The following is a 23,017-nucleotide window of genomic DNA, read 5'->3' as shown; positions in this document are numbered from 1 at the left end:
GTTTCCCCCTTCTTCTGTCCTTGCCCAGGTTTCATCCTCTTCCACTCTCCATCTCTCTGTTCCGGTGCTTGTCTGACCCCCAGTCCTTTCCTGCTGCATTTCACCCACTCTTTCTCTTTTCCTCCCTCTAGGACATGAATGATCCTTTAATTTTATTAATTCACATAATTATTTTAACAATTAATTCATTTGTTTGCTATTAATTTTATATGCACAGTCATCAACAGCTCACCAAAGCTCATTAAGTGATCCTTCACCCCAAATAACTGTCTATGCCTGGGTTAAGTGGACTTTATATGTAGGGCTCCACTGCTGTCAGAGAGTATAAACATAGCTTGTGTAGTACAAACCTAAGCTACCTTTAGCTAGCTGAAGTATTAATATCAGCATAGCTGTGGCACTATCTTGTTCAGTGCAGTCTGCAAAATCCATTTGGGAACCTGAGGAAATGCTGAGCTGCATGCTGCCATGGATGTACTGCTACCAATGCCCAAGGTATTTGATGTAAAGCTAGCTCAGACACGTCTCCGTGAGCTACAGTCGCACCTTTGGAATGCAAAGTAAAACTAGTCATTAGTATGTATGTGAGCTTACGCCCCTGAAATCCTTGACTTCTAATCCAGTTCTGCTGCTGACTGTCCCAAGAAGACAATGAACCAGTAAATCAGTCCATTTCCGAGGGATATTTCACTATCGCATGAGGCACAGTATGAATCTACATTTGAACAGTGCTTCTAAGAACATTTCCCAGAAAACAACTGAATCTTAGTGCATTTGAATTTGTTAAGTGTTCTGTTGTTCAGGAGAGATGGATAACCAGAACTTCTCATATATTAACAACACTTTAATAGGTGCATCAATATAATTTTTTTCAGCTCATCTTTAATGTAAAAGTAGTAAAGAGAGGAATACATCATAGCTGCACTGGGACTCTGAGTATTTCAGATCTTTTTACCCAGAGTTTGCACCTTATCATACATAATCATTCTGGATTGCATAATATATTTGAAACTGATAGAATATCAGATGTTCTTACCCTTTGACTGGGCCCAGTCTACTTTCAGATTGCATGATTAGTGACAGAATGCGAGATTTACTGCCAGTATTTAAAATTTGTACACACTTGTAACACTACTAGCATGCACTTTCATCTGGTTATGAGAATCTAAAAGTTAAATTAGTTCTTGCTTGCTTGCAGTCTTTTCAGAGGCATTATAATGAGAAAAGTTCCTTTAAGTAAACCTTATATATTACAGAAACAAAGAATTACATTCAAAATATAAGGGCACGACTTTCTAAGAAAATTCTTTAACAGTGTGTGTGCTCGTGTGTGACGGGGAGGGAACTGGTTCTGGAGTTTCCTGTAAGAATTCATTTTCCTGTTAAAATAGTGTTATAATATGATATAACATATTTAAAATATAGTATTAGTAATATAGCGTATTGCAAAGTCTGACTCTTCCTCTTTCAAAATGTAAACGTATTGAATTCCACTTAATTTGAGCCCAACATAAGCTTGTTTTATTACATTGGTTATAAGCATTTCTATCTGCTTAGAGTTAACTGCCTCAGACAACTGACTTCTCTTTTAAACATATTTACTAAGCTTTCATGCATCCAGATTTTGTACATAAGCAAACAGTACAAAACATACAAAAGCCATAAGACAAGTGTCTGGTTACTCTAAAACATATACCTATATAATAAAATGGCTTAATCTAAAATAGAAATATGGATTGTTTTAAAAAAAATAAAATATATTGATGTATGATTTCATTTATTTTCATTATTTACACATTATATTAGACAGGCAGTATTGACTCCATTAAGAAGAGTATTTATGTAGTTTATGTACATACCTAAATAAATCATTAAGGACACTGTGAATTGACTGGTTACAGAAACCCATTGCACCACTGCATAAATATTTTAAAAGCCAGGTATTCATTTCTTATGTTTCAGCATATACCAAAATAGTGGTGTAAATAGGCCTTGTTGGAATAAGGGGCCAAAAGATAAGCATTCTTATTAGTAAGCTACTTTTTAAAATGAGGGTGCATTATAGCTTGTCAAAAGCAAGGATAGAGGATGAATCACCACACTGACAAGTATCATCATGTTTAAATCCTCAACTCCAGTTCAGAGGAGGAAGAAAAATAGGTCTGTGACTTAAAAGTAAATTCAACTTCTAAACTTTGGCTCTGACACTGCTCCTAATGGAGCAAGCCCCTTGTTTGGAGGCCATACTGAACAATCTACAAAATATCAGTATTTTCATTGCACCTCAGCTGAAATTTGAGGTAACTGCTGTTTCTTATTTAATCAAGGAGATAAGGGTTTTGCTTCTCAGTGGCAATCTAACATCACTTTACTTCCAACACTGGATCTAGTCAAGAGACTCTCATCAGTTTCTTGCTTCTCTCCTCTATGGTTTCTGGTTGTCATAGTCGTTGACCATCTTCTTGATATGCGATAGTTTATTCTTTAGCTTCTTGAACTGTGCTTTTTTATATGTATAGTCTGCTGACTAAAAAAAGAAACCAAGGGCAGCATTAGAGCAGTGATTCTCAACTGGAATGATGCAAGATCCTTTTTAGGGTACTCTGGGCTGCTACATTGCTAGGTGTGGATCATGTGTAGGTGCTTGCACAAGATAAACCAGTAATGTAACTAGGCTGGGGCAACTGGAACAACTGTCCTAAGTGCCAAATTGGGGAAGGGAGAGGGGAGGCGGCAAATGGAAAAAAACAACACTGCTGCCACAGCCACACAATTGTACCGGTGGCACAACAGCAGCTGGAAGTTGCCAGTGCCCCTATGTGCTGCACCTGTCCTGGGCACCCAGCTGCATTTTTACACCTCTGAGATAAACCAAAAGATTTCAAATAGGAATCCATTGTGTCAATAGCATTCTGAGCTGTTGTGGTCTGTTTGAGTTATTTGCAAAAGAACTGCTCTATTATTTTTCTGTAGTCAAAAAAATAAGTTAAATTAATTTTTGAAATGGCACGCCACTAAATTCAGATAAGTTGTGGAAGGGTGCCTTGAATATAAAAGGGTTGAAAATCACTGCATTAGAGAAACTGGATAGATATAAAAGCATACCTCTCCTGCAAAAAGTGTTCTGACAGTAGCTCAACATTAAAACCAATTTTAAATCAAGGACCTTAGACATTAAAAACTTGGATATTTTATGTCAGTAAAGATAAACTGAACTATATCTGAAAAGGATCTGAGCTGCTCATCTGTTTATACATAGCTCTGGCAGATTGTACAGTGGCAAAGAAATTAAAGCTTTAAGTAATTTTTATACAGTAGAGATTACTTCACTTGTTACCCCTGCTTGATCATCCTGCTATTTAAAAAAAAAACAACTTTCCTAGGAAACTTCACAGTTTACAAAGAAAAAGTTGTTTATGGGCAATCAAAGTAGGAAACTTTAACAGGTCTAGACCCAGACCTACATAACATCTAAAACAGCTAAGGTCCTTAAGTGTCAGCAGCAGAAATATTCAGGCATATTGCTAATGTAGGAATTACATATTTTCAGTTCTAGCACTGCCATACCTGAGAGTTTAAATATACATGCACCATCTTATGACTCAAGCACCCATTTATTCTTTATGTTTAGTGTTTGAGCATTTAAGGTTTGTGTTTGCAACTGTCTCATGGCAACCACTGGAAACATCAGTGCACCCCCACTTAACCTCCCACATCTTACTGCACCCAATGTCCAGTGCAATGCTTCAGAAGAAAGCAAGATACCTAGAAGCCAAATTATGCATGTATAGGGGAAACAGGGTTCTTTCTGGTCTGTGTATGTATCCAGTCAAAGCCCTGAATTACAGTATTTCCAGGCATCTCCCACCAGAAACAGTTCCTTTTCAACCCCTTAATGAGAACACTAAATACTCAAATCCACATGACATGCTCTAATTACACATCACATCCCAGAACAGCCCAGGCCTTCCATAAGCTTGTCAAGTCCCATCTTAAAGAAATTTAGGTTCCTTGCCCACACTATTTTTTTAGAAGACTAGATCAAAACACTGCTCTGTTCTTATGGTTGGAAACCCTCTTCTAATTTGTTGTCTACATTTGCCTCTATTTAATCCCATGCCACCATTGCTCTTTAACTTAAATAGTTCTTCTCCCTCACCAGTATTTATACATAAGTAATTATATCCCCTTTCAACCTTTGTTTTGCTAAGCTAAACAAGGCAGCACAACCCATAACTTTTATAAGTGCACATCTGAATTCTTGCACCAAGGCTGGCAATGAAAATGTTAAAAGGGATGAGTGCCAAGATTTATACTTGCTGGGTTCATCCTTAGAGAAGGTAGGTAGGAAAGACCAGTCTGCCCATTCAGTTCATGCCTTGCAAATATAATCTTAGTCACTTACCAAATTTGATTGCAGACCTACACATTTTCACAGATGCAGACTAAATTGGGAGAAGGCCAGAACTGGAATATCAGGATATTGGACAGCCAATACTATTATTAGAATTGCAATTTAATAAGTAACCAAAAAAAAAAAGCATAGAAGTGTTTTAGGCCAATGTGTGGTCACTACTATGCCATTAACTCAGGACTGTGACAAATAATTGAAAAAATCTCACCAAATTCTCATTTACAAGTGTCATATATGGAAGTTTAGACTAATTTCAGTTCTGGTAAAAGCAGTCATAACTACTAACTACAATGGATGTGTGTCTAGACCAAGGTTGTCCCCTTGAATTCCAATATAACATCTTAATATCCACTCCCTATGGGTGTCACTGTGCATCTAAGTGAGACAAAGAAGAAAAAGAGGAGGATGAAAACCAAAAAATATAGGAATAAACAGGAGTATGAGAACCTTAGGACACTTACTGCTTTTATATCTTTTAGTCTATTGTATTCCTCAGCAGCAGCCTAGAATTAAGGGGAAAATGTAGTTAAATAAAGAAGATAACTGATTTCATTGCCATTCCTAATGTGTAGCTATACTTCAGAGACAAGCAGTCAAATGAAATGGTATAAAAATGGCTTTTTGATTTTAACCTGACAGTCAATCTTGAGAGATCTGTTGCTAGAAATTGGAACTGTAGCTTGATCTACTCATGTTCAGATGTGTTTGGTCATGCTGTCTCCACTTAAGACACGGCCCATACAGTAAAAATCTAAAAGTGGGGAACGGGTAATCAAGACAATCCTAAAGCCAGAAGAGAGTTTCACCATCAGCATTCTTACCAGTATATGGATGCCTTTAATACCAGGCCAAGATTTTTAATACTGAAACAAATCCTAGGATCTGTATTCATCCTTCTCTAAAAATAGTGAAGCTCTTCCTCCCCCACCACCTAGTTCATAATATTTTTTACTTTTAAAAAGAGGTTTAAAGCTCATTATCTCAACGTTTTAGTGACTGCATTTATCAGTTACTAAAAGCTAAAAAGATCCTTTAAATATAAATTAATTAGGGTTTGCATTGCCGAGGAATTAACTCCCACATTTTTGCTTGATATGTAGGAACTGATGACAAAGTTAGTCTTTACCAGCAGTCACATTGCATCTTTTCATAAATTAGTTAAGTATTCCCCTTTCTCTGTATACATCTTGCATAAATATTCAACTTAGCTATAAAAATACCTTATATTCCTCAGTGTCCTCATTGTACTCATCCAATTCTTTATCCAGGTAACGGAGTTCTTCTTTGATTTCTTCAAGTTCAGCTTGTAAACCCCTGTATTCCTGCAGTTCAGCATCAAAGTCTTTCTTGTATGCTTGTCTTTGTTCATCTGATGTAATTGGTGGGTATTCCCTAAGAGAAAAATAAATTTTAAAAAATAATAATAATCCTTGTTACACATATACAACAGAAGACAGGACAGGCTAGAAGAGGAATAACAAATTTACTTTTAGGATGATGTGGGCAGTACTGCATTCTAGGCTTTGGGCAAAAGTCATTGCTCATTAAAGAAGTAATTACCCCAGTAAAGCCACATAACAAGCCACTAATGAGTATATGTAACACTGCATATCTATCAGGTTTAAGATTAGCTGGGACCGTCAAATCATCTAGCTTGATTTTTGGTGCTTCACAGACCAGATACCCTGGAACTGAGTTTAGTAAGTTTTGTTTTGGCTGAGGAATATCTTCCCGAAAGGCCCCTGTCTAGCACTAAAGAAATCAATAGATTGAGACTTCAACATTCCCAAATTTATTCCAGTGGTTAGTCATCCTTATTTACATTTACATTCTTTGTAACTGATTTTCTTGGCTTTAGCTTTCACCTTTTGCTTCTTGTTATGCCTTTCTCTGCTGGATTCAAGAGGCCTTCCAAACCCCAGCCTTTTCTCCCTGCAAAGGTTTGTGGACCAATTGAAAAACCTCCCAATCTTCTTTTGGGTAAGCAAAAATTGGGCCTCTAAAGTCTCTCAGTACAAGGCATTTTTCCAGCACACAATTTTTTGCATCCCTTTGCTATCCTTCTCCAGTTTTTCAACATGATTTTTAAATTCTTGACCCTAGTACTGTTCCTTCTGTTCTGTTTATACATGCAAGGATCATATTAGCCCATTTTCCACAGCACTGCATGAGAAGTTTCTAATGAGTTTTGTCCCTTATGTTCCCTAAATCCATTTGAGAGTCACTACTCAGTGGGAGACAGCCTTTATTCTTCTCTCCCTTTTCCTAGACATGCAACTTTGCATTTGGTTACATTAAAAACACTTTTGTTTGCTTTACAATACCATGCAAACAAACACTATCAAGTTTACACAATTGTACTGTAATAGTTTCATAGTTTCTAGGGTCAGAAGGGACCTGAGCAGATCATCGAGTCCGACCCCCTGCCATGGCAGGAAAGAGTACTGGGGTCAAACGACCCCAGCAAGGTGTACATCTAGCCTCCTCTTAAAGACCCCCAGGGTAGGAGCCAGCACCACTTGTCTTGGAAGTTGGTTCCAGATCCTAGCCACCCTGACCGTGAAGTAGCGCCTTCTGATATCTAGCCTAAATCTACCCTCTGCCAGCTTGTGACAGTTATTCCTGGTCACTCCTGGTAGTGCACGGGGGAACAGGGACTTCCCCAATGCCTGCTGGTCCCCTCTTACTAGTTTGTAATCTCACATATTAAGTCAGGTCTGGTGGACAAAGCCTATTTTTCCCCATAAAACTACATTAACAATAGACAATAATTGTATTCCTAACCTTTAATTCAATTAAATCCCATGCAGATTTTCTATTATCATAATTAGGACCAGCATCAGGTTAACCACTATATAGGTACCTGGTCAGCCTGCTTGCACCTATTTGAATGTTAAACACAATAAGCATTCAGTCTTTTGGAATTTCCCTACTCCACTTTTTCAGTTCATATTATATAAGTGCAAAAGAGCAGAAGCAGCAGTCCTATAAACTAATGGTACCAAAGTAGATGGTAGTCTGGATGAATACATTGTCTGTGTTGGAATGGAGGGTTTAGATTCTGCTCTATTATGTTGCTACCACCTTCTTCCTCCCTGGCTCCCCCTTCCCAACTAATCAGTATTTCAAAATAGCCGTACAGTGAAAGATGTCATATTTCAGTTTTTAAGTAAATGTTTCACAGATTAGCATAATACACTGTCGAGGGACTGTTACTATTGGTGAAGTGGATGACCTCTTCAGTCCTAACTGACCATAGTAAACATGATGTATGTTTCCCTCCTCACCACTCTAAATGTGTCATCTCTTCATATACACAAGCAATAATGAAGTCTATCATCTTTTGTTTGTGCCTCTCACTGAAAAACCAAAAGCTGATTCATTGTGGAATTGCTGTCTGCAGTGGGGAAGAGTTGACTGCATTCCAGTATTGAAATAACAAGAATGTTGAAAGAAATCTTAGCTGCAATGTGGGAGATTTTGCAGCATGTAAAGACTTGGTTTAGCCAAGTCCCACTTGAGCAGTGTTGACTCACCAAAACAAACTCAGAATCATATATTTACCTACACTATTAAAATATTAGTGAGCCTTTCCAAAAGATACTCCATCCCCAAGACATCCAGAGACTTAATAATCATGCTAAACAGTATCCTCCAAGAAGCTACTTGAGACATTGTCAGGTAGTGTTACTGCTGTAAATGTTCTTTTCAAAGGTAGTGCTTCCAGTTATAAAGGGCAAACACTTACCCATTTGCTTTCACTGACTTTTTTCATACTCCAGTGGTAGACTTCATGCTGCTGCTACCCACAGTTCCTATATTACTTCTAATACGTTTCTAGTCACTAACGTGTTTATCTCTGATACCATGCTTGCTACCTGGTTTAGCCCAATCACAGAGTATCACAAGTGATTCAATAGTATTGTTCTGATGCTGATGAAATATAAACATGGTTCTTACCGGCCCCATTCCTCCTTGATGTCTAGTTCATCACAAGACTCCCCAGCAGTAGTATAATCCATATCATAGTTATCAATGTTGGATCTTTCTGCCCTTATCTTTTGTGGTAGCCGTTTGGTTGATCCAATGTAAGTGGTTTTACTAAAATAATCCGATGGTTTAACATCCTTTATTAGTTCAAAATGATCCCTTCCAACACAAAATAAGAATCTTATTAGTTGCTACATTCAGGTTGAAGTGTCAACACTAAATCCATTGATTAAATGTTAATAGGATAAAATCACAGAGAACTGCATGCAATATAGAATAGCAATGTGCTTATTCCAAACTCAGATGGAAGAGATTTTCTATATTCTTCTATTGCCACACCACTGTGCTTTCATATTCCATTTTCATCTAACACCGGACAAGTTATTAGGCATACTTGCATGTGCCATGAGGAATTAATCCTTCAGACAATAATAAACCTCCGTATATATTTATATATATATAAAAGAGTCCTTGTAAATTTAAGTATATTTGTTACAGATTCAAAACTACACCCCATTTAAGACTTAAATAGTACTTATCTGGAAAGTAATACAAAAGTCCTTTAACTTATCAAATATAGTTGCCAAACATGTAGTTTGAAATCACTTGATCATTCTTTTTCTTCCATTGCTGGATAAACTCCCCTAGATATTTTGGAAAATCAGCTCTTATTACCTATAGGAAGGGCTGCAAAAGCATACTAATTTTGCCAGAAAGTCTCAAGCCTGATATTTTAGGACTGAAGTTGAAGAAAATGAAAGGGGGAGAGTAAAAAGCAACAGAAAAAGTGCAATGGTAAATTTTAAAAAAGAGAAAGTCTGGTATTTGCACTGAGCTTTGCATTCTGGTGGTGACACCTGCAAATAAGCATACAAGTATTTTGCATCAGGAGGAAATTCGTGATCATGACTGCATACATACAGAATCTCTCTTTGGACATTCTACAGGCTCCATTTCTTAGATTCTCTCTTCCTACTCTGTGCCATCTTAACTTGTATTTTTCATTCAGGTTTTACATGTACTTTCTAATTTCGTTTTTGATGTGAACATGGCTCTAAGTCTTTTAGATTTAAAGCTGTAGAGCGCAGTAGCTCTTAACACTGAAAGTAAATTGGTTTTGACACTATTTCAATTAAGTAGGATCAGGATAAATTGCACACAATTCACTTGGGAATAGTGCTGCTATTTTCAGATCCAAGCAAAAAAATGATGATATACTTGCAACTTTACAAGCTCCATAAACAGGGCCTATAATCATGTAGTGACTTCTAGTCTTTTAGCTTTGTTAAATGGGGAGAAAAGCCCCAAGGTTTCAGTTCCATCACCTGAAAATAGTGTTTTAAGTTCAAGGCATTTCTCTGAAGAAAGCAGTGTGCAGCCTGACTGCCAGGAGGACAGAAAATACATGTCAGTCCAAAGCTGTTAGAGAAGATAAGTAAAGATGTGTATTGGGTGTCACAATGACATGACAGAGTAGATAGCAGACCTGTCACAAGGCTTCATTTCAGAATCATAACTGATTTCAGTCAGCCAGAATCATGTTGAAATGTCTGCTTCTCTGTGGCCCTTCCTTGAACTGACAGAAACTAGAAGGGAAGATTGGGCTGTTGGAAGTATATGTACATTTTCCTCATTCCTTCCCAACATTTAAAAGTTACACAGTTTGGTAGCAAACCTTAGGCACTTAGAGAGGCAAGGTGTACTGACTCTGAGTAAGCCAATTCAAGGTGGATTTTTTATAAGTACAAGGGCCTGATTACTGTCTCAATGCTTTTACTACTTTGCAGTTTCATGAAAATGTGGGAAGTGTTAGGTGGTCTACAGGAAAGAGAAGATAAGATTTATATTTAAATGTCTACAGTTCTAAGTAATTGTTAGATGCCTTCAAGCTGTAACCAATTAACAGTTGTACAGTGAAAGCAGTGTTTAAACAAGAACATCCAAAGTCCTCTTCTTGCTAAATATATTTTAAGTCAGGTCTACAATTAGATTTGAGCAAACAGGTGGTAGACCTCAAGGTGAACAAAGTTCAGCTTTGCAGGTATGCACATGAAGCAGCCAAATGCTTCTTGGCTGGTCTCCAAACAGATATGAGTCACTGAGAATTGTCAGCCTAAGCATGAATCCTGTCACATTCTAAGCCCTCTGCCTAATCAAAATCAGAGAAAAATTGATGTGTACATGTTTCAGGAGTAGTTCAGGGCTGTAGAGATGCCATCATATCCCTAGCTACATGGAATGTGCAGTACTCCCTTGTAGCTCTGATTTAGGGAATTGGATTCGTCCCCTGACCAGTGAGAAGAAGCAGTATGAGCTATATATTATATCACAAACACACACGCATGGACAAACGCACAATTTTTAAAAAATATTGAGTTTGCCTGCCTTGATGTAATCTCAAATTTGTCAGCATTTTTTCTTTATTTGAACATCAAGATCCACTTCATTCCTCTATCTTGTTCCATTCAGTTTACTTCTGACATTGTAGGCAGTAAACATGAACAAACATCTACCCCAGTCAGGAGTGCAACCAGCATTCACTACAGATGAGCCCAGGATAGAGAAACAATAAAACAAACTCTGAGGACCCCATTTCTGCAGAAGACAAGCAAGTGCCCTGTAGTATGTTGTGGCGTTCCCAGATGTGGAAAGAGTTCACTGATCAAGGGAAAATTAAGGAGTCTGCACAGGCTACATTAAGAAATAGAAGCTTCTTTTTTAACATAATGCATTTACTTTACTATCATCCACTCTAATAAATGTTCCTTAATGTTCCTTTACAAACCCAGCTTCAATTGTTCACCACTACACCCCTATTTGCTTGCACTTTGATACCTGTATTTGTTCCTCTTTTTTTCCACTAAATATTTCCCCACTTCGGTGCTTAGAGGACAAATTACATAAATAAAATAATATATATGGATGTTTAAAATTCTCTACGCCCAGTAGTCTATTTATAAAGGATAGTTAGGGTGCAATAAGCTCCGGAATGAATTACCAGCACAGTAAAAACTCTGCATTAACTGTAAAAATTGAATGAGATACTTTCCATTATGTACATAAGGGAAGTATGGACACAAGTGCAAAGTAGCTAGTGCATTGTACATTCATAGCTACTAAATTGTGCATTAGCTTCCCTGGGCCAATAAAAGTAATAGTAAGAATCATGAGCTAATTTTAAAAAATATTCCAGAAACAGACTAATATGGATAAAGATACCCAAAAGTAATCATCATTTCCTAGGTTATCTGTACAGACTGACTAGCAACATTTTACATTAAAATGATATAATTAATTAGAAAAAATGGTGTAGCATTGAGACTAGCCCTTTCAGTTGTAGATGGATGATGCTTATGGGTCAATGAAGTTTGCTTGATTTTGTTTTTAATATACCAACAAAGAAGTACATTTAACACAAAGCCTACACAATATCATAAAGCCACAGTACTGTACTGACACAGTGAATAAGCAGGCAGTATACACAGGTTAAGAAATATAAAAAAAAAAACAACTCTGTTCCCCACCTCTCTTTTTTCCTCCCCTCCACGTGTTAAATTCTTCTGCTGTTTAGGAAGAATCTCTCTCTGATTTCAAAGGGGAAAGGGTCTAGCTCTAGAATGATTTGTTTCCTTACCTTTCTAATGATTTACAAAGACCAAACTAAGAAGAGTTTACTTACTGTGAGTATTTATAGGTATTGTCTGTATAACCTTTGCGCTCATTAGCTTTCTGATAAACTGGATGTGTCATAGAAGTAGGAAGTTGGTCTTGGTAGTCCAGTACTGGCACTATCTCTGAACATCCTGTTTTTGTGTTTTTTGGCTGGGGAAAGAACACACAATTCTCATCAAAAATGCATTCAGAGATAATACATAGTAATGCAGTAATATCACAGTTTTGTGGCTGAACACTCATTTTTTTCACTTCTAGCCATTTGCTTTCAGTTTTGTTTTTAAGAAAAATGTTTTCAAATCTAGAAGCACATATGCCCCTATTAAAGAAGCAAACTGTTATTTATAGAAGACAGTCCTGAGCTGTTAACAGCATTACATTGTTGTCAGACGTTCTATTTTAATAGCGGCGCACATTAAGATATTTGACAAGAAAGAATTTGTTGAGACTCAGTTGTAAGTAAGTTAACTTAGAAAGGGTGCTTTCAAAAGAGCTGGGATAGTAGCAGGTCTTATCTTAATTGAGAGGCTAAGAATTTTAAATCTTTAAATAGAAGCTTGCTTTATTTCAAATGCATATATGTATATGGGAATGTAATTGCTGTGGAAAGAACCTTCACATAATACCATTGCCTCAGAAGGACAGTGTATGTTTGAACAGCAACAGTTCTACGCTATATAGCACTGAAAGTACAAGGTTTATAGTGTCAAAATCCATGCATCCTGCAGGGTACCTTTAAAGAAATATTCCACTGCATGCTAAAGGAGACTTTTGTACTATAAGCATTTCTGAAATTAGATTACAAATCCAGGTCTATCACTTGATCAAGCTTGCCTCAGCTGCTACTCTTGTTCTGCTTCACACAATGGCAATGTTGCCTGATATCATACATATTGCCTCTAAAAGTAGGGCCTTTTATGCATATACATAACTATAAGGAAGAACTTCATAGAAACCATGTCACTTATGTAACTAAGTATCTGAATGTAAGGGCCTTGCTGAACTAAAAAAAAGAGCCTCTTTTAAGCCAGGTATTCAAGATATTCAAAGCTACTGTCTTTCTTAAAATGTATCTTTCTGTCTTTGTAGATTTGAAAATGAAGATTTTGTGTATTTTTCTGCCTCAATTATTAAGCTCCTCAGTTACTTTAAAAATTCTGATCAATTATTCTGGGTTCCTCTCTGACACATGGAGAAACTGACATCATAAGAAGGCAAGAGATGATAGGGAAAGATTTTGGTCTACATATTTAAGTTTGCGCTTGTTAATATCAGTTTAACTCTACTTTCCAATTAGTATTTAGGAGAGAGGCCTTATAAGACCCAGCACCACTCTTGTCCTGTGAGTTAGATTGGACATGTTCCAAACGATAAGTTGTCCAAAGTCTTTCAGTAGATCAGGTAACTAGACTTCTCTTTGGTGATACATTATTTCAGCTTTAAAACAGTTTTCATATCTTCTATTTACAGTATAAAGCAGACACAATCCCCCCAAAAAACAATTTTAACATCTCCACTTTGCAAGTCCTTTAATGTTTTACTCTCTTCGGTGTCTTAGGAAAATGACAGAAATGGTTTATTTCAGAATAAGTGTTATGTTGTAATGGGCACTATATTAGCAAGCTATTGATGCATACCAGGCTTGTTTCTTCTTGAAGTCCCACTGCAATAGCACAGATGAACTTCGGAGGGAATGCTTGCCACTTCCCTTCCCAGCTTCGCTTTTGTTGGAGAATTTAATCAAAGAATTTCAAAGCTCAAGTTCAAACAAATAGAAGCTGTTTTCAAGCTCCAAATTAGGAATTTAGGACACAGTGGTGAGGTGGCATAAGATGGATACACTATAAGGGTTCTGTTCTCACTCTGGTTGCAAGCTTCTCTGCAACTTTTAACAAGTCAGACTTAATGTTCAATGTCCATTTGCTAGATAAAGGTAACTGAGGAACCTTATCTTACTTAGCAAATAGACATCATAAATTAAAGACTTGTTTTAATGGGGAATCAGTGTAAATAATACAATGATGGGATAGCATAAAAACCTAAATAAGTGTCAAGTATCTAGGTTGTAGGCATATTGGTCTAGAGGCAAAAGGAATCAGAACTTGTGGTAAAGGTGGTATCTTTCATTAAGCCAACTAGATTTTTGCAAAAAAAATTCTTTATTTACAAGCCTTTGAGCACAAACACCCTTCTTCAGGCATAGGAGAAAAGATTATAAAAAAGTTCTCCTACGTAGAAATGAAAGTTCATATTTCATAGGAGAGTTGAAGGTCCTGCTTACCATCAAACAACTTTGAGGTAAACAGACTATTCCAACTTCTCTGAGCCTAATCTGCATAAAATTAATTATTCCAAGCAGGAGATTTTACCATACCTTCAACCTTCCTATGAAATATAAACTTTAATTTCTTCCTAGGATAACTTTTTCAATCTTTTTTTCTATGCCTGAAGAAGTGTGCTTGTGCTTAAAAGCTTGCAAATAAACATTTTTTTTTTGCACAAATCTAGTTGGTCTAATAAAAGGTATCACCTCTACCACAAATTCTGATTCCTAAATAAGAGTGGTCACTTTAATCATTTCTTTTATCTGTTTCTTTTATCTTTTGAAAGTTAACAGCCAAAATGAATTTCCATCACCATATTTTCTTCCTTCTCAGCTTAACTGACAGTGAAGCATGTTTAGTTTTCAAATAATGACAGTTTCTGTAACATTTAAGCTTCAGTTTTTGGACAAAGCCATTTTTAGACTTAACTATATTTCACTTTTTGTATTGTAATGTGATTTTGTGGGGCAAAGGGGCACAGTGAAACCACATTTTGCAGAAAACTTAATTCATCTGAAAAGGTACTTAGTTTAATCTGGTTATTCAGAGTGCTTTAGTTCTGAAGAAGATCTCAGTTTCTAAGGATGATTTTTATTTTTGGTGCGGGGGGACAAGGGAGAGGGAAGCAGGGAATGTTTGGATTTACACAGATAACCAAAACTAGACTTGCAATATCATCACTATACCCCCAACACAGTACTGAAACCCAGATCAGGCACCCTAAACCACATATCTACTACTTGGGCAAAAACATGCTTATTGGCTATAACATCATCTTTATATTCTGAGAGGCAACCATCCATTAACATATTCATATGCACAGTATACAATCATGCTCTTGCTGGAGTGACAGAAAACTCCAAGTGATATTTTGAAAGTAAAAATGGACCTCAAGATTATCTAAAACATAAAAGCAAAATGTTCTGAAGACTAAATTAAGCCAGCACAGAAGTTAATGGAGAACTGACTATATACAAAGTGTAAAGCAGTAACAAGCCATTATAGAGCAAGGAGAAGATAAAGAAACTTTAGGCAGTTAAACCTAACACTCAAAAAAATCTGACAATTTTTTTCTCTTTTGCTTCCAGAATAAGTCTGGCAGTATTCATCCCAAAATGACTTCCCAAGCAAAGGTTACAAAAATTAAAAAGAGAACTTTGGAAGCTAGTTGCAACCTTTAACTTCAAAAAGGCTGTTATTATTATTTCCCTATACTGAAGAGAGGAGGGGAGAGAAAGAGAGAGAGAGAGAAAGAGAGAGAGAGAGAGAGACAGAAAATGGTTTTCAGGGCTTTAAGTTTTGGCAGAAAGAGAAAATGTAAGAAACTGTGAACAACTCAAAATATAAGTCTACATGGGAGCCGTGTACTATGACAACACACCTAGGTGTCTTATATCACCAGGCACACAAGGTTCTTTAGATAAATTTGGTATCTTTTATTAGACCAACTAAAATATTTGGAAAAAATCTTCTTAGCATGCTTTCGGGCACAGACACCCTTCATCAAGCTGAGGAAGCATCTGCAGATGATCTGTGGTCTTCCTGGATGGAGTGATCTGGTCATTTACAATGTTGTTCTCTGTCACCGGGAAAGTGTCAAATAAGCCAGTACCACACTAATCACAGACTGCTAAAAAAAGCACGCACCAAAATCCTGTATATATGCAGCTACAAGTTATAAAGAAACACATATGAAGCAATCCAGTAAAATAAGTCAGTGTGGACACTCAGTTTTGTAAAAGTGCTCTTGGTAAAAGAAGTTAATCAGGGTTCGGTTTCACCACACAAAGAAGCACAATTAGAATTCATGAATGTCAGATTTCTCAGCAAGATATCTAGAGAGGCTAACTAAGAGATAGTACACAGGAGTACGGTTGTAGTTTTGTTGCACACAGTATTCCAAAAGCAGAGTGAATACAGGCCAGATTTTTATTTAAAAATAAAAATTTATGACCAATATTTTCACATGATTCTTGTTGTTTGAAATAGCCCATTGTGAAATCTGACATCTAATTGAACAATTACTTATGTGCTTTCTGTTCTATTGCTTGTAATTGCAGAGACACTGTTAGTGGTGGACTTACGTGAATTTGTTTAAAAATTTACTAGTATATTATTGTTTTAAATGAAGGTTTGTACAATAATGCTGTATATAATGGTAGGATCAAAAATTGGGGCTTGAATCCTTCAGTTTGAGTAGGATTGATGGTTTATGCCTGTTTAGAACAAGCAATTAATTCTTAACTTACCCATTCTTCTATCTTAGGCGCCGGTTCACAAACCTGTCTTCTATACCACATGATGTTCCTTTTACCACAACAGCATATCCTATTTCGAGTTATTAGAGCCAAGATGATGATTGCGATAAGAGCCAAAATAATCAAGCACACCAACACAATGGAAATAATCTAAAAAAGGAAAAGAGAGAGCAGATATTTTTATATGACTTATAACAACCAGCAACCTAATTTAAAGAAATGTCCTCACTTCTTCCCAGACATTCCAAATGTCTAAACCAACAAATCAGCTTTGCAGCCCATCTAGTGGGAGAGTACAGCCTTGTGGAAATTTACTGCCACCATATCACTCCAAAAAGAATGCTGCTAGGATATTGCACCTGCACTGATTTTACCTGTGCCACAGGCAGGGAGAGAACTTTCTGTAGCAATGCCAGCTATTAATGTTTTTTAAAAACATTGAAAAGGTGACATCCAGTGGAATGTTTTAAGTGAATTTTAGTATGCATTATTTTTTTTCTTCCTTGTCCATGCAAGAGACATATTAGGTTTTTTTCTGTAAAGCCAAGAAGTTTGGGAAGTCCCCAGATTATTTGTTAAGAGCTTTCATGCTTTGAGAGGCTGAAGGTTTTAGATTTTTTAAAAAGAAGCTTCCTTTATTCCAAATGTGAATTTATCATGAAAAGGCATTTATAGAAAAAAGTGATTTTAAACACTGCTGAGAAACCGCGAGCATCTGCAGAGCCCCAACAGTTGGAGAAACCAGCCGAAGGACATTGTGAACCTGTCAAGGCTGGGTGTAAGGGCAAGGTAGAGGGGAGGTGGAGCCTCGCAGAAGATCATCATCCAGCTGTCCCATACTCGAGAGAACCCCAGCAGTCGGACACCCCACCACTGGAATAAGATACGAAGTCGTGGCAGGTGAGATTGGGGGAGAGACTATTCGGGAGAAAGACATCCACTCGGCAGGACAGCAGGGACAGACAGGCAAACACCCCCGAGCATCTGAGCCAGACAGGCACACTCACAATGGAGGTACAAGATTTAATGTGTATTAACTAAAGAGCATGGGGTGCCTCTACACAAGCACAGAAGCCACTCCAATATGCTATAATTAGAGTGCATTGGAGCAGACTCAATTCAAGTCTGCTGGAATGTGATAATTACTGTACTCCAGCAGCCTCTTGTGTCTCACGTATCAGCCTCCTCATGCTTCAAACTAGCAGCAGAGGCACTTGAACTAAAGCTTGCCAAACAAGCTTTAATTCAAGTGCCCCCCACCACCATTTTGAAGCATGAGGATGCGGATACACAAGACACTGTAGTGCCTTAATTAGAGCATCTCTCTTCAATGAGAGAGAGAGAGAGAGAGAGAGAGAGAGAGAGAGAGAGAGAGAGATTGGAATGAAACATTCCTCTGCCAGCACAAATATGCCAATGAAAAACTAAAAGCACAATGAGAGGGTAAAATAAAAGGAAAAAGAGGTTTACTATTTACGTCAGGAGACCGCAGGTCTACTATATTTGCAAAAAAATTTCCTGACTCAAAAATATGTAAGCCAGGCAAAAAAAAAAGAGTAAAATGTGGGGTACTAAACAATAATATGGTAAATTCTGGCATTTTTAAAAAAGCATGCAATGCATAAATACATAAGTTCTATTTATAGGTCATAGACACTTTGTAACCTTATCAGTCAAACAGGTTTTTAAGTATGGTACTTCAAATTTACAGAAACCTAACACAATGGCTTCTGTTGCTAAAGAATTAGTATTTAAAGAAGTATTGATTTGAAATATGAACCTCACTTTTTTTTCTTTTTCTTTTTTTTTTTTTTTTTTAAACACAAAGGAATTGCTATGATTTATCATGCTGATTTTTTTTTCTTGCATGCGGACAGCTAATATGAATATGACATGGAATAAGCAGGTTACAAAAATTCTAACAAAAATCTCAAATTCCTATATAAATACATTAAAGGGAAAGGTTAACTTCCAGTAGCATTACTGGGGGGTGGGAAAGTAGGGCACCAGCCTGAGATGCCAAATTAGAGGGGACACCAGAATGATGGTCCTTGGGAAACCCATACCATGGGCTGCTGTTGGTGATGTGCAAATGCATAGCCTGGGAAGCTGGAACCCACACTGCAGCAACAGCAGCTGAAGTGTGGTGAACCAGTGGTGCAATAGGTAAGACTCTGCCCCTGCCATCCCTGCTCTCCAGTGCTCAGCACAAAACCCACCCACCCCTTTCTACCCAGGCCACAGAAATAGCTAGCTAAGTAACTATGCTTTTGATAGCTCTCTTTACTGTGACTGGAGTTTTTGGATGAGAAATGAAAGGTTTAATAGCTTTAAACAGTCAATAAAGGAGCTTATTAGATTACATATATGCCCTAGAAATTACTGTACTATGTGTATGAAGTCTGTTTGGCTGTTCATATTTGTCTAGAGGTTTTAGAAACACTGAAGTAAGGAACGTGGTATTTGAAGGAATGCTCTAAGGCAGTGACTCTCAGCCAGGCTAATGGGGCACCCTGAGATACTGCAAGATTTTTGAAGGACATCATGAGATATGAGGAGATAAATGCAGGCTTCCTCCCTGCCCACTGCCCAGCCCTTCTGCAAGGAGGCAAGCACTACAATAAATAAATTAGTTTTCGAAATGGGGTGCTGCTCAATTCACAAAAAAAAAAAAACTTACAGAGGGATGTTTTGAGTCAAACAAGGGTGCCTCAAGTTTAAAAAGGCTGAGAGCCACTGGAATAACGAAAGCAAGTTTACTAGCTAGATCAGTGGTTAGCAGGCCAACAGGCCAGATGGGCAGTGCCCAGTCAGTCTGCAGGCTGGATCCAGCTGGTGGTCCCAATCCAGCATCCAGGGTAGTCATGGTGGGACTCCATCCAGCTGGGTGGTGGGTGGAGGGATGCCTGGCCCCATACTGGCCCCAGAGGGGGGAAAGGGGGCTTGAGGTAGCCCCAGCCTGGCCCTGTGGAAGAGGGAAGGGTGTGTGGTCTGGCCCTGATCCAGCTGTGGGCAGGGGAAGGCAGCATGGCCCAGCCCCAACCCACTGCTTCTGCCTTCAGTTTTGGGATATTTCAGTGGGGGGCGGTGGCTGTATTAATTTCCACTGCTTCCCCACCACCATATTTCCTGACGCATGGGGTGCTCCATAGGTATCATGACTGCACAGGCTGCATTTGACCTGCAGGCCAGAGGTTGAGCACCCCTGAGCTAGATTAATAGAAATATATCCTGTTCAAGGCAAAGCTACCCCAAACAGATGTTTACCTCACCTGAATTTAAGAACTTCCAGTAATAGATATTCCCCAACTTCTCTAGGTAATCCATTCCAAAACCTAACTACACTCATAGTTAGAAAGTTAGAGTATATCTAGATTCTGTACATGTCCAAAGTTTTGTTTAAAAAACAAATGCAAGTATGTTATTTAACTGGCTAAAGGTGGAAAAAAAAAAAAAAAGAGATTACATACCTCTTCAATGTCCAAAATACAGTAGTGATACCAGTACAGGTAAACATAGATTCCTGAATTTGTAGACGAAAAATACTCAATGCACAGAGCACAAATCTGAGTGTAGAACACTGATCCAGAAGCTGTGATATATGGGCTTACTGCTAATACATATACTATGCCAGCAATTAATAATAAGAAACATAGAATGCAACTAATAATTATTAAACATACGTAATATCTTCCTGTTTGGCACATACATGGATTAACAAGACATAATATAAAAATTGCCACTGCAATAATAAAGCAAAAAGCTGCCACTGCAAGTATAAAAACTTTAGCAGCCCATTGATCCATGTAACCTCCTCTAGTAGATGAGCTTCCATAACCATAGCTGCTTGCAAAACCACTTCCTAAATGTCCAGGAAATCCTATACCAGATGTCATAGAAGAACTTCCATAAAAGTTGAGATCCCAAGACAATGTGCATACAACAGCAACAAAAAGGCCTATGCACAAGATTATTATGAGAAATGACATAATCTTGATTATTCCTGGGGGCGAGGTACATTTGTAGAAATGTTGGAATTCATTTTCTGGACAGCAGGTATACTCTGGTTGGTAGCACCGTTCCTCAACACATGTATTGTTATTTTGTGGACAACTAGAAAGTTTGCTGAAATTAGATGAAAACTGTAGTTAAAAATTTGTTTTTAGGCAGCAATGAAACATTAAATTTTCAGTGTATTACATAAAAACGTCATGGTCTTACTGCTTTTAGGGGCAGACTAATTTAAAGAGTAGCAAGGTGGAGCTAGTTAAAAATAAGACAGAAATATTCTAAATCTAAAGCATATACCTCCATACCTCCAACAAGGGGGGATTTATTCTCCCCTAATGCTTTTGCTATGGTGGGCTACAAATAATATTTGAAGAAGGTTGAAATAAACACTTGTCAGTAATATGGTCAAAGTAGGTTATGGAAAACTTTGAATATGTTTAATGTAGATTGCAGTATTTAAAATGTCAATGCTTGATTAGTTTACCGACTAGAGAAACAGGTTAAATACATCATGTAAAGCAGGCAACAAATAAAATGGAACATCTTAAATATTTAAATCAGCAGCAAGACAGTAGATTTTAGTCTTGTGACTGTTTAATTAAATAACCAAAGTCTTAACAGCAACAACTGATTTAGTCAACATAATTATTTTTAAGAGCTGTGCACAAGATCTATTGAAGTTATTGGTTCTGACTAGGTACAATACTTAACTATGGTAAGTTAAATTGTTAAGCAAAACAGAACTTACAGTTCTGATCGATAAGGTGGAGGATTTCCAAAAGATCTGGACAACATAGTTAAAGTGTGGGTCTGCTAAATTCCAAGATGTACTTTTGGTATCTGGAAAAAAATTACAATCTTAGTAATAAGACATTGTAAATAATATCATCTTAATGATACATGTTATAGTAGCTATACACTATTGTCAGATAGGATTGTTAAGCAGTAGCACAGAGATTTATTAAATATCTAGTCCTAATGAGAAGGCAAGTGGCCAAATCACAGTGTTTTTTTCCAAGGTTTTCTTTCAAGAGATTTCAGGCCCCACTCAGTGGACCCGGACCCTGTGCTTTCCTGTTGGGGTATGCTCCCCTAGCCTTTCCCCTCCATGGGGTAAAGCAGTGGGGGCTGAGGCTTTTTGGTGCCCCATCCTCATCTTTCACTGGGGATGCACAGGTGTGGCATTTCCTGAGGACTGCCCCACCACACCATCCTCCCCAGCAGGGTGTTGTTTTAGGTCATTCCGCAGGACCATGAACCTCCTCCATCCCCATAGTACCTACCCTGACCGCCAGGTGTTATAGGAGCAGCAGCTCTGTCCAGGCAATGTTACTGTGTCTGGCTCCCTGAAGCAACTGTTGGCTCTACTGCTCAGGGCCTGCTCTTATTCACCAGCAGCCAGGCCCTCCTCCAAACAGGTGGCCTCCTGATGGCAATGTGACCCACTTGACTGGCTCTGCAGTTGCCTGCAGGCTGCTCTGCTGCCTGTTCAGGCCCTTAAAGTGGCAGGCACCAAAGGTACCCTGCTACACCCTCCTAATTTGGGATCAGCCTCCAAAATCCAGAACTGTTCCAGCTGATCTAGGACATGTGAGGTCATGCTACCTATAACACTCGCAACTGTTGCCAGATTGAAATTTAGAGCAGCCCAGTTTGGCATGTGGGCCAGCAGTGTAATCCTGCCTCCAATCAGATCCTCTTGATCAAATCCTGCCGTCAGTCAGCCAATCAGTGATCAGCAGGGCAGAAACAGATAGGGCCAAGAAGATTCTTCCTCTCACCTCGCCCCATCATTCTTCTGGACTCAGCAAAAGCCCCTCTCCACCCTTACCCCTCTGCTCAGGACACAGGAATAGCTGGCTATGCCTGTGGTGGAGGTCAAGCAGCCAGGACACCTAGGGTGGTCCCTGACCCAGGGTGAGGAGCTAACCCCCAGGGGGTGCAAAGGTGGGTCAGCCCCTGGCCCCTTCATTAGTGGGCTCTCCCCATGTAGAAGACTTAACTCCCACCAGAGCTGTTCCTGGGTCCCTGGGGAATCTGTGCCACAGGGTTGCTGCAGCTGGTGTCTTCCTGCCATCCCCAAATTGCAGCAGCAACTGCTAGAGTGCAAAGACAGTGTTCCTCCACTTCTCCTACAGTGGGGACAGTATCCTTCCTCTGCCTTCCCCACACCACGCTCTGCCCAGGGTGCTGCTGTGCTCTCTCTTGGGGGATGATCCCTGCTATGGCCTGCTTATCACCTGCCTCCCTCAGAGGCACATATCCATGATGGCAGATGAAGGCTCAGCCATGCTTTCCTACTGCTTCTTTCCCTGCTCTTTATCCATCCAAGCAGGCTCTTTCTCCCC

At 38.4% G+C, this 23,017-nt stretch overlaps 1 protein-coding gene across 1 annotated transcript in view; it reads right to left on the bottom strand.

The window, feature by feature from the left end:
- Positions 1–848: 848 nt before the first annotated feature.
- Positions 849–23,017, bottom strand: part of OCLN (occludin) — a 31,503-nt gene continuing 9,334 nt past the window's right edge. The window contains exons 2-9 of the mRNA XM_019516962.1: positions 21,418–21,509; positions 20,129–20,783; positions 16,650–16,808; positions 12,084–12,226; positions 8,375–8,563; positions 5,635–5,806; positions 4,876–4,917; positions 849–2,527 (exon numbers count right to left, since the gene is read on the bottom strand). Coding sequence (XP_019372507.1) covers positions 2,426–2,527; positions 4,876–4,917; positions 5,635–5,806; positions 8,375–8,563; positions 12,084–12,226; positions 16,650–16,808; positions 20,129–20,783; positions 21,418–21,464 — 1,509 coding nt within the window. The 5' untranslated portion in view covers positions 21,465–21,509 and the 3' untranslated portion in view covers positions 849–2,425. The remainder of the gene's footprint in view (positions 2,528–4,875; positions 4,918–5,634; positions 5,807–8,374; positions 8,564–12,083; positions 12,227–16,649; positions 16,809–20,128; positions 20,784–21,417; positions 21,510–23,017) is intronic.

This window comes from Gavialis gangeticus, unplaced genomic scaffold (genome assembly GCF_001723915.1).
Source record: "Gavialis gangeticus isolate Ggan-Ray unplaced genomic scaffold, GavGan_comp1, whole genome shotgun sequence".
NCBI classification, from domain to species: domain Eukaryota; kingdom Metazoa; phylum Chordata; order Crocodylia; family Gavialidae; genus Gavialis; species Gavialis gangeticus.
This window is presented reverse-complemented; position numbering and strand designations above follow the sequence as displayed.